Source organism: Pristiophorus japonicus, chromosome 31 (genome assembly GCF_044704955.1).
Source record: "Pristiophorus japonicus isolate sPriJap1 chromosome 31, sPriJap1.hap1, whole genome shotgun sequence".
In the NCBI taxonomy this organism is placed as follows: Eukaryota; Metazoa; Chordata; class Chondrichthyes; family Pristiophoridae; genus Pristiophorus; species Pristiophorus japonicus.
Window position 1 is genome coordinate 7,668,619 of NC_092007.1, and position 12,257 is coordinate 7,680,875.

The window sequence follows — 12,257 nt, forward strand, 5'->3', positions numbered from 1 at the left end:
CCAGTACTGTACCCCAGTGTTATACAGTGACAGACCCGTACCCACCAGTACTGTACCCCAGTGTTATACAGTGACAGACCTGTACCCACCAGTACTGTACTCCAGTGTTATACACTGACAGACCCGTACCCACCAGTACTGTACCCCAGTGTTATACACTGACAGACCCGTACCCACCAGTACTGTACCCCAGTGTTACACAGTGACAGACCTGTACCCACCAGTACTGTACCCCAGTGTTATACAGTGACAGACCTGTACCCACCAGTACTGTACCCCAGTGTTATACAGTGACAGACCTGTGCCCATAGGTACTGTACCCCAGTGTTATACAGTGACAGACCTGTGCCCACCAGTACTGTACCCCAGTGTTATACAGTGACAGACCTGTACCCACTCGTACTGTACCCCAGTGTTATACAGTGACAGACCTGTACCCACCAGTACTGTACCCCAGTGTTATACAGTGACAGACCTGTACCCACCAGTACTATACCCCAGTGTTAAGACAGTGACAGACCTGTACCCACCAGTACTGTACCCCAGTGTTATACAGTGACAGACCTGTACCCACCAGTACTGTACCCCAGTGTTATACAGTGACAGACCTGTACCCACCAGTACTGTACCTCAGTGTTATACAGTGACAGACCTGTACCCACTCGTACTGTACCCCAGTGTTATACAGTGACAGACCTGTACCCATAGGTACTGTACCCCAGTGTTATACAGTGACAGACTGTACCCACCAGTACTGTACCCCAGTGTTATACAGTGACAGACCTGTACCCACCAGTACTGTACCCCAGTGTTATACAGTGACAGACTCTACCCACCAGTACTGTACCCCAGTGTTATACAGTGACAGACCTGTACCCACAGGTACTGTACCCCAGTGTTATACAGTGACAGACCTGTGCACACCAGTACTGCACCCCAGTGTTATACAGTGACAGTCCTGTACCCACCAGTACTGTACCCCACTGTTATACAGTGACAGACCTGTGCACACCAGTACTGTACCCCAGTGTTATACAGTGACAGACCTGTGCCCACCAGTACTGTACCCCAGTGTTATACAGTGACAGACCTGTACCCACCAGTACTGTACCCCAGTGTTATACAGTGACAGACCTGTACCCACCAGTACTGTACCCCAGTGTTATACAGTGACAGACCTGTACCCACCAGTACTGTACCCCAGTGTTATACAGTGACAGACCTGTGCCCACCAGTACTGTACCCCAGTGTTATACAGTGACAGACCTGTACCCACCAGTACTGTACCCCAGTGTTATACAGTGACAGACCTGTACCCCCCAGTACTGTACCCCAGTGTTATACAGTGACAGACCTGTACCCACCAGTACTGTACCCCAGTGTTATACAGTGACAGACCTGTACCCACCAGTACTGTACCCCAGTGTTATAGTGACAGACCTGTACCCACCAGTACTGTACCCCAGTGTTATACAGTGACAGACCTGTACCCACCAGTACTGTACCCCAGTGTTATACAGTGACAGACCTGTACCCACCAGTACTGTACCCCAGTGTTATACAGTGACAGACCTGTACCCACCAGTACTGTACCCCAGTGTTATACAGTGACAGACCTGTACCCACCAGTACTGTACCCCAGTGTTATACAGTGACAGACCTGTACCCACCAGTACTGTACCCCAGTGTTATACAGTGACAGACCTGTACCCACCAGTACTGTACCCCAGTGTTATACAGTGACAGACCTGTACCCACCAGTACTGTACCCCAGTGTTATACAGTGACAGACCTGTACCCCCCAGTACTGTACCCCAGTGTTATACAGTGACAGACCTGTACCCACCAGTACTGTACCCCAGTGTTATACAGTGACAGACCTGTACCCACCAGTACTGTACCCCAGTGTTATACAGTGACAGACCTGTACCCCCCAGTACTGTACCCCAGTGTTATACAGTGACAGACCTGTGCCCACCAGTACTGTACCCCAGTGTTATACAGTGACAGACCTGTACCCACCAGTACTGTACCCCAGTGTTATACAGTGACAGACCTGTACCCACCAGTACTGTACCCCAGTGTTATACAGTGACAGACCAGTAACCACCAGTACTGTACCCCAGTGTTATACAGTGACAGACCTGTGCCCACCAGTACTGTACCCCAGTGTTATACAGTGACAGACCTGTACCCACCAGTACTGTACCCCAGTGTTATACAGTGACAGACCTGTACCCCCCAGTACTGTACCCCAGTGTTATACAGTGACAGACCTGTACCCACCAGTACTGTACCCCAGTGTTATACAGTGACAGACCTGTACCCACCAGTACTGTACCCCAGTGTTATACAGTGACAGACCTGTACCCCCCAGTACTGTACCCCAGTGTTATACAGTGACAGACCTGTGCCCACCAGTACTGTACCCCAGTGTTATACAGTGACAGACCTGTGCCCACCAGTACTGTACCCCAGTGTTATACAGTGACAGACCTGTACCCACCAGTACTGTACCCCAGTGTTACACAGTGACAGACCAGTAACCACCAGTACTGTACCCCAGTGTTATACAGTGACAGACCTGTGCCCACCAGTACTGTACCCCAGTGTTATACAGTGACAGACCTGTGCCCACCAGTACTGTACCCCAGTGTTATACAGTGACAGACCTGTGCCCACCAGTACTGTACCAGTGTTATACAGTGACAGACCTGTACCCACCAGTACTGTACCCCAGTGTTATACAGTGACAGACCTGTACCCACCAGTACTGTACCCCAGTGTTATACAGTGACAGACCTGTACCCACAGGTACTGTACCCCAGTGTTATACAGTGACAGACCTGTACCCACCAGTACTGTACCCCAGTGTTATACAGTGACAGACCTGTACCCACCAGTACTGTACCCCAGTGTTATACAGTGACAGACCTGTACCCCAGTGTTATACAGTGACAGACCTGTACCCACCAGTACTGTGCCCCTGTGTTATAGTGACAGACCTGTACCCCAGTGTTATACAGTGACAGACCTGTACCCACCAGTACTGTACCCCAGTGTTATACAGTGACAGACCTGTACCCACCAGTATTGTATCCGTGTTATACAGTGACAGACCTGTACCCACCAGTACTGTACCCCAGTGTTAGTGACAGACCTGTACCCACCAGTGCTGTACCCCAGTGTTATAGTGACAGACCTGTACCCACCAGTACTATACCCCAGTGTTATACAGTGACAGACCTGTACCCACCAGTACTGTACCCCAGTGTTATACAGTGACAGACCTGTACCCACCAGTACTGTACCCCAGTGTTATACAGTGACAGACCTGTACCCACCGGTACTGTACCCCAGTGTTAGTGACAGACATGTACCCACCAGTACTGTACCCCAGTGTTATAGTGACAGACCTGTACCCACCAGTACTATACCCCAGTGTTATACAGTGACAGACCTGTACCCACCAGTACTGTACCCCAGTGTTATAGTGACAGACCTGTACCCACCAGTACTGTACCCCAGTGTTATACAGTGACAGACCTGTACCCACTCGTACTGTACCCCAGTGTTATACAGTGACAGACCTGTACCCACCAGTACTGTACCCCAGTGTTATACAGTGACAGACCTGTACCCACCAGTACTGTACCCCAGTGTTATACAGTGACAGACCTGTACCCACTCGTACTGTACCCCAGTGTTATACAGCGACAGACCTGTACCCACCAGTACTGTACCCCAGTGTATCGAAGCCATGTGAGTTGACTGGGGGCGCTGCGTGAGCCTCTCCCGTGTATTTTGCAGGTATCGTAGTAGCTCACTTCATGCAGAGCATCACGTCCAGCATCGCACTGGGAGGGGAGCTCGTCTTTCACCGCCGGCCCGGCGAGGAGGGTGCCGTCATGTCCGTTGCCGGCCGGTATACAGGTACGTCCCAACTCCGGCAGGGGCTGCGCGGGTCCGCTGAAAATTCCAGGCTCACTGTCTGCGCGGGGACCTGGAAAGCTGCGTTGGGTCCGGGTGTGCAGTTACACGGGTCGTCTCACGGATATACGGGTAGCAACGTGCCCGCTAAGCTGTGCGGCCGAGCGTGGCCTGGAGGTCTCGCCCAGGCTGCCGGTCAGCTTTCCCACAGGAAACTGTGCACGCGGGGAACGTCCGCGCAGCATTTAAAGGGACCACGCCCGAATATTTAAAAAAAAAAAGGTATCATTAAACGTGTGTCTGCCCCAAGTCGACACGGACCCACGTCCCGGTCACACTGACAGAAATCGTAGGCTGTGGTTGGTGGATAATGTGGTCGGCACTGAAGTGGATGGATCAGGAGCTCTTTCGGGCCGATTGAGGGGGTTTGGGATTCACTGGGAAGATACCCAGGGCTAAGGCGGTTGATTTATGAGGACAGATTTCTCAGGGCTTGTGTTCCCTCGAGTACAAAAGATTAACGGGTGATCTGATCGAGGGGTTTCTGATGATTAAAGGAGTTGATGGGGTAGATATTTCCTCTGTTAGGGAAATTGACAGGATTGAAGGTCGATAAATCCCCAGGGCCTGATAGTCTGCATCCCAGAGTACTTAAGGAAGTGGCCCGAGAAATAGTGGATGCATTGGTGATCATTTTCCAACAGTCTTATCGACTCTGGATCAGTTCCTATGGACTGGAGGGTTGCTAATGTAACACCACTGTTTAAAAAAGGAGGGTGAGAGAAAAGGGGTAATTATAGACCGGTTAGCCTGACATCAGTGGTGGGGGAAATGTTGGAATCAATCATTAAGGATGAAATAGCAGCGCATTTGGAAAGCAGTGATAGGATTGATCCGGGGTGGGGGGGGGGGGGGAAGAGTCGGGAATGCGGGCGGGAGGCGGAGTGGGGGGAGAGCCGAAGGAAGGAGAGTCGGGGGTGGGGGTAGAGGTGGGAGTGCGCGGGAGGGGGAGTCGGGAGTGGAGGGGGAGAGTCGGCTGGTGGTGGGGGCGGGGAAGAGAGGAGAGCGAGGTTGGGGAGGGAGGGTGGAAGAGGTGGGGAGGGAGATTCGGGAGTTTGGGGGCAGGGAGTAGGGAATGGGGGGCGCGGGTGAAGAGAAAGAGAGGTGGGGGGGAGAGAGAGAGAATGAGTGAGTTATGGGGGGTGGGGGGTCAATTGGTGCTTTCAAGCCTGATGTCGATAGATTTTTGTTGGGTAAGGGTTACGGAACCAAGGTAGGTTAATGGAGTTGAGCCCTGACCCAGTTGAAGGACGGAACAGGCTCGAGGGGCTGAATGGCCTCCTGCTGCTCCTGTAATTGCTGGTTGCAGCCACCAGATGGTGGTGTTGCACCCTGCCAAGTCCCACGTTCAGTGACGATGGTTTCTGAGCCCATTGCAAACTCCTGCCTGACGCTCGCACCCACTCGCTCTCCAGACTGGCTGTCCCGCGAGTTAACCCCCTCAGTCCGCAGCCGGGATAGTGCGCGCCTCCGCTCAGCAGGACCCTCCTGCCGACATCCCTTGTGGAGTTGTTCTGCCCTCATGGGATGTTTCTGCAACAACCTGCATTAATATATAGCGCCTTTAACGTAGTGGAATGTCCCAAGGCGCTTCACAGGAGCGATTATCCAAAAACATCTCACACTGAGCCACATGAGATATTGGGGACAGGTGATCAAAGGCTGGGTCGGTTTTAAGGAGCGTCTTAAAGGAGGTAGCGAGGTTTAGGGAGGGAGTTCCAGAGATGGGGCCCAGGTAACAGAAGGCACGGCCACCGATGGTGGAGCGATTATAATCAGGGATGGTCAAGAGGGAAGAATTAGAGGAGGGCAGAGATCTCGGGCCGGGGGAGGGTTGTAGGGGCTGGAACAAATTACAGAGATAGGGAGGGGTGTGGGGCTGGAGGGGGTTACAGAGATAGGGAGCGGTGTAGGGGCTGGAGGAGGTTACAGAGATAGGGAGGGGTGTAGGGGCTGGAGGAGGTTACAGAGATAGGGAGGGGGCGAGAGCCATGGATGGATATGTAAACAAGGATGAGAATTTTGAAATCGAGGCGTTGCTTAACCGGGAGCCAATGTAGGTCAGTGAGCACAGGGGGCGATGGGTCAGCGGGACTCGGTGTGAGTTAGGACACGGGACAGTGAGCACAGCGGGTGATGGGTGAGTGGGACTCGGTGTGAGTTAGGACACGGGGCAGTGAGCACAGGGGGTGATGGGTGAGCGGGACTCGGTGTGAGTTAGGACACGGGACAGTGAGCACAGCGAGTGATGGGTGAGTGGAACTGGGTGAGAGTTAGGACACGGGGCAGTGAGCACAGCGAGTGATGGGTGAGTGGGACTGGGTGTGAGTTAGGACACGGGGCAGTGAGCACAGGGGGTGATGGGTGAGTGGGACTCGGTGCGAGTTAGGACACGGGGGCAGTGAGCACAGGGGGTGATGGGTGAGTGGGACTGGGTGTGAGTTAGGACACGGGGCAGTGAGCACAGGGGGTGATGGGTGAGTGGGACTCGGTGTGAGTTAGGACACGGGGCAGTGAGCACAGGGGGTGATGGGTGAGCGGGACTCGGTGCGAGTTAGGACACGGGGGCAGTGAGCACAGGGGGTGATGGGTGAGTGGGACTCGGTGCGAGTTAGGACATGGGGCAGTGAGCACGGGGTGATGGGTGAGCGGGACTCGGTGTGAGTTAGGACACGGGGGCAGCTGAGTTTTGGATCACCTCTAGTTTACGTTGGGTAGAATGTGGGAGGCCGGCCAGGAGTGCGTCTGGAGGTAACAAATGCGCGGCTGAGGGCTTCAGCAGCGGATGAGCTGATACAGGGGTGGGAGTATGCGGACTCGGTGACGGAGAGGTTTGGCTATGTACCTGTTGCATGGTGGCCGCTGTGTGGAATTGTCATTGTGGTGGGTCTGACCCCTCTCCTCCTGTCACCCTCGCCTGCAGGGAGCAATTGGATCGGGACCCTGACCCTGAGCAAGGCAGGCGCTCACGCAACATACTACCACAGAGCCAGCGAACAGGTCGGTATTGGTGACTGGAGTTGGCTGTGATTAATGGGCCGCCTCCTCTCCTCTCCTCTCCTCTCCTCTCTCTCCCTCTGTCGCGGGCTTCCCCCGCACCCCTCCCAATCTCTCACGTCCTTGGTCTCTCTCATCTCTCTTTCTCCCACAGTTACAAGTCGGTGTGGAGCTTGAAGCCAGCCTCCGGATGCAGGACACCAGTGTGACGCTTGGCTACCAGCTGGACCTCCCCAAAGCTAACCTCCTGTTCAAAGGTGGGTTTCAGTCTCTCTTTCCCTCCCCACGGGACTCGGCCGTGCGTGGTCCCCACCAGCGGCGTTCCTTGCGTTTCACCGTCGGGTGTTCCACTGCAGGAGGCGTCACGGCAGTTTGTAGTCCGGAACAGGACTCTCTGCGCCGTGATCACCCGTGAGAAACCCTCGGAGATTCTCCCCCCCCCCCCAGGGCTTGCAACCCCAACTGGGCTCAGCCCAGCCCCACGTCAAACCTGGGTGGGGTTTGTGTGGGCCCTGATGTTTGCACTGACTCCTGTCTCTGATTGACGGATAATCGGTAAAGAACCCGAGGGGGAGATGAGGAGAATGTTTGTACGCAGCGAGTTGTTGTGATCGGGAACGCGCTGCCTGAAAGGTCGGTCAGAGCAGGTTCAATAGTGACTTTCAAACGGGGGAAATACTCGAAGGGGAAAATGTGCAGTCTGTAAACAGAGTCTATTTCTCGACTCTCAACGACAGCGATGTGCAGTGAGTGGAGGATCGTCACATGATGTGCGTGACATCAGCACCGTCACTGACAGCCGTGATTGACCAGGGAGATACCCAATCAGCTCCATTCTAGCCACAAATGGTGGTTTTACACAGGATATACAGCCCAGAAACAGGCTGTTCGGCCCAACCAGTCCAGGCCGGTGTTTATGCCCCACTCGAGCCCCCTCCCGTCTTTCCCCATCTAAATATATCACCATAACCCTCTATCCCCTTCTCCCTCATATACTTGTCCAGCCTCCCCTTCAATGTATCTCTGCTCCTCGCCTCAACCCCTCCCTGTGGCAGCGAGCTCCACATTCTCACCCCTCTCTGGGCAAAGAAGTTTCTCCTGAATTCCCCATTGGGTTTCTCGCTGACGATCTTATATTGATGGCCTCTAGTTATGCTGTTCCCCACAAGTGGAAACACTCTCTCTGTATCCACTCTTTCATAAGTTTAACGTTCTCTATCAAGTCGGCCTCGAGAGGATTTGAGTATACGAGTAAAGACGTTATACAGGGCCCTGGTGTGCCCACACCTGGAGTATTGTGCACAGTTTGGGTCTCCTTACCTAAGGAAGGATATACTTGCCATAGAGGGAGTGCAGCGAAGGTTCACCAGACTGATTCCTGGGATGGGGGGATTGTCCTATGAGGAGAGACTGAGCAGACCAGGCCGATACTCTCTGGAGTTTAGAAGAATGAGAGGTGATCCCATTGAAACATAGCAGATTCTGAGGGGGATCGACAGGGTAGATGCAGGGAGGGTGTTTCCCCCACCCCGGGCTGGGGAGTCTAGAACCAGGGGTCACACAGTCTCAGGATAAGGGGTCAGCCATTGAGGACTGAGATGAGGAGGAATTTCTTCACTCAGAGGGGGGTGAATCTTTGGAATTCTCTGCCCCAGAGGGCAGGGGAGGCTCGGTCGTTGAGTATATTCAAGGCTGGGATCGATAGAACATTAAGGGAATCAAGGGATATGAAGAGAGTGCAGGAAAGTGGAGTTGAGGTAGAGGATCGGCCGTGATGGTATTGAATGGCGGAGCAGCTCGATGGGCCGAATGGCCAACTCCTCCTATGTCTTATGTTCCCCTTTCAAGAGCAAAGAACCCCGTGACTGATGGGTGTAACCTCGCATTTCCGACCGCGCTGTATGCAACCTTTGGGAACGTGTAAATCTTCTCTCTCTGTCTCTCTTCCCCCTCTCTCTGCACAGGCTCTGTCGACAGCAACTGGGTTGTCGGAGCGAGTTTGGAGAAGAAGCTCCTCCCCTTACCTTTGACCTTGGCGATGGGAGCCTTCCTGAACCACAGAAAGAACAAATTCCAATGCGGATTTGGCCTCACCATCGGCTAAGCGAGCCCCGGGGTCCGAGCCAGAGCCAGCCCATGCCTGTTGCCTTGGGGAGGAGAGGAGGGGGAGGGGGGCGCGCGCAGGAGACAGCTTTATTTTTACTGGAATGTACAGAGACCTTGTTATGTGGGAGGGGGCGGGTGTCATTCACTAAGGGAACGTGACCCGTGTCGTCACGGGGGGGAGGGAGGGGGGAAGAGCGTACGCAATTTCCCCCTCAGCGGCGAGACAGCGAGTGCGCGAGGCCCAGCGAGTAACTGGGGACTCGGGCGGGGAGGAGGTTACGCGGGAATCGTGCCCGCCATCTCTGCCGGGCCTGCTTCTTGTTCTAGTCGGAGGCGTTCGGTCAGGTCTCTGCCGTCTCGAGGGAGGGGGTAGCGGGGTCTGTTCCAACGCAGCCCCTCCCCCTCGCGTCTCGAAGGGGCTGCGTCCCAACGGAACGGACTGCCCTCTGGCGCTGGGACCCTTTCTCGGTGTTTGTTGATGGCGCTGCTCTGCCTGGTTTCCCCCTCTCTCTCTCTCTCTCTCTCTCTCTCCTACGCTTCACCCGGTTTCTCCCTTCTCTCGCTCTCCCGCCCCGTGCTCACTCGCTTCCCCCCCGGCCCCTTTCCGAAACTCTCGATTTCCCCTGTCCCCGGAAACACGATCGATATCACCCCGGGCCCCATCAGCCGCTGATCTTCCAGCAGAAACGGCGCGGATATTCCAAGGCAGTCCGGGGCGGAGGGGGATTCTTCCGACCCCCCCCCCCCGGCCAACCAACGGGAAGGGGCGGCCGTGGTTCGGATCGGGAGAATCCGAGACACGGCAGGGTGAGCTACCCTACTCCCGTGTCCGTTTGCCTCGCGAGTCCAAGCTCTCCTATTCCCCCCCCCCCCCCCAACCCGCTCCGCTCCGTCAGCGCCTGTGGGTCATGTACACGGTTGGCTTTGACGGAATGAATTGTCACACCTTCAGAACCCCCGGGGTGTGAGGGAGGGGCAGGAGGGAAGCCGAGGGGGAATGAGAACGACGTGTTTAGGCAACGACGCGGTGCCTTCTCTTCCCCCCCGAGCAATGAACTGGGAGTTGTTTCCCTCGGCTCCCAGAAACTGGGGCCTTAATTCAGGCTGAATATTCCTCCTGCCCCCTCCCCATAATGTAGAGGGGTGGGGAAGGGTTAGGCAGTTAGACTGTCAAGGGGGAGTGGGGGGAGGGGTAAGAGAGTAAGGCGATCGGGCGGGGAATTGAGCGATTGCACAGTTTTGGGGGGGGGGGAAGAGATAAGCCGTCGCACGGGGTGCGGGGGCAGAGGAAGAGTTAAGCCATTGCACAGTTGTGGGGGAAGGGGGGAAGTTGAGCTGCATCAGTCACTGCACTAAGAGCCGCGCTCTGTCTCCCCCCAGTGGCCGAGAGGTGCAGTCTCTGCCTCCCGGGTCACATGCACTGCCCCATTCTGAATCACGGCGCCACCTACTGACCTCTAGCTGTACTGCATGCAGATCACTCGGACCCTCCACACACTAAGGGGGTACAGTACTGGTGGGTACAGTCTGTCACTGTATAACACTGGGGTACAGTACTGGTGGGTACAGGTCTGTCACTGTATAACACTGAGGTACAGTACTGGTGGGTACAGGTCTGTCACTGTATAACACTGGGGTACAGTACTGGTGGGTACAGGTCTGTCACTGTATAACACTGGGGTACAGTACTGGTGGGTACAGGTCTGTCACTATAACACTGGGGTACAGTACTGGTGGGTACAGGTCTGTCACTGTATAACACTGGGCTACAGTACTGGTGGGTACAGGTCTGTCACTGTATAACACTGGGGTACAGTACTGGTGGGTACAGGTCTGTCACTGTATAACACTGGGGTACAGTACTGGAGGGTACAGGTCTGTCACTGTATAACACGGGTACAGTACTGGGGGGTACAGGTCTGTCACTGTATAACTGGGGTACAGTACTGGAGGGTACAGGTCTGTCACTGTATAACACTGGGGTACAGTACTGGGGGGTACAGGTCTGTCACTGTATAACACTGGGGTACAGTACTGGTGGGTACAGGTCTGTCACTGTATAACACTGGGGTACAGTACTGGTGGGTACAGGCCTGTCACTGTATAACACTGGGATAGTGTGAAAGGCAGTCCCTTTAGCCACGCTTCAATCTTGAAGCGCTCTTGCCCCTCCCCTCAAACCCTGCTTTATTATTTTCCCAATCTCCTTTTTAATTTAAAGCTCAATCCTTCAATGAGTTTGGGATCTTTTCAGATTCATCTTAAATACCGTTTTATATTAAGATCGTGCTTTATTTTTTTATTATCCGTTCCTGGAATGTGGGTGTCGCTGGCAAGGCCGGCATTTATTGCCCATCCCTAATCGCCCCTTGAACCGCTGCAGTCCATGTGGTGAAGGTGCTCCCATAGTGCTGTGTATCTCGGTGTCCATTTGGGTTTTTCATTTGCGATTATATTTAAAACAAGACTCTAAATTGGGGCACGAACAAAAACAGACTTTGTAACAGAATTGGGGCTGATAGGAACAGGAGGAGGCCCATTCAGCCCCTCGAGCCTGGTACACAGGAACAGGAGGAGGCCCATTCAGCCCCTCGAGCCTGTTACACAGGAACAGGAGGAGGCCCATTCAGCCCCTCGAGCCTGTTAGGAACAGGAGGAGGCCCATTCAGCCCCCTCGAGCCTGGTACACAGGAACAGGAGGAGGCCCATTCAGCCTCTCGAGCCTGTTACACAGGAACAGGAGGAGGCCCATTCAGCCCCTCGAGCCTGTTAGGAACAGGAGGAGGCCCATTCAGCCCCTCGAGCCTGGTACACAGGAACAGGAGGAGGCCCATTCAGCCCCTCGAGCCTGTTCCGCCATTCAATCACATCACGGCTCATCTGTGTCTTAACCTTGGTTCTGTAACCGTTGGCTGACAAAAATCCATCTCAGTCTCGAAAGCTGCAATTGACCCTCCCGGCCTCGACAACCTTTTGGGGGAGAGAGTTCCCGATTCCCGCTGTCCTTTGTGTGAAGAAGTGTTTCCTGACATCACCCCTGAACGGCCTGGCTCTAATTTGAAGGTGACGCCCCCCTTGTTCTGGACTGCCCCCACCTGAGGGAACAGTTTCTCTCTCGATCTCCCCGATCCAATCCTTCAACCTTCTTCAACACCCCAAATCTT

The 12,257-nt window shown here is 54.5% G+C and overlaps 1 protein-coding gene across 1 annotated transcript in view; it reads left to right on the forward strand.

Moving 5' to 3' along the window:
* The window catches only part of LOC139240388 (mitochondrial import receptor subunit TOM40 homolog), a 30,934-nt gene extending 20,668 nt beyond the window's left edge, over window positions 1–10,266 (forward strand). Inside the window, exons 6-9 of the mRNA XM_070868882.1 lie at window positions 3,811–3,933; window positions 6,914–6,990; window positions 7,142–7,244; window positions 8,952–10,266. Of these exons, the coding sequence (XP_070724983.1) occupies window positions 3,811–3,933; window positions 6,914–6,990; window positions 7,142–7,244; window positions 8,952–9,091 (443 nt within the window). The 3' untranslated portion in view covers window positions 9,092–10,266. The remainder of the gene's footprint in view (window positions 1–3,810; window positions 3,934–6,913; window positions 6,991–7,141; window positions 7,245–8,951) is intronic.
* The last annotated feature ends 1,991 nt before the right edge of the window (window positions 10,267–12,257 follow it).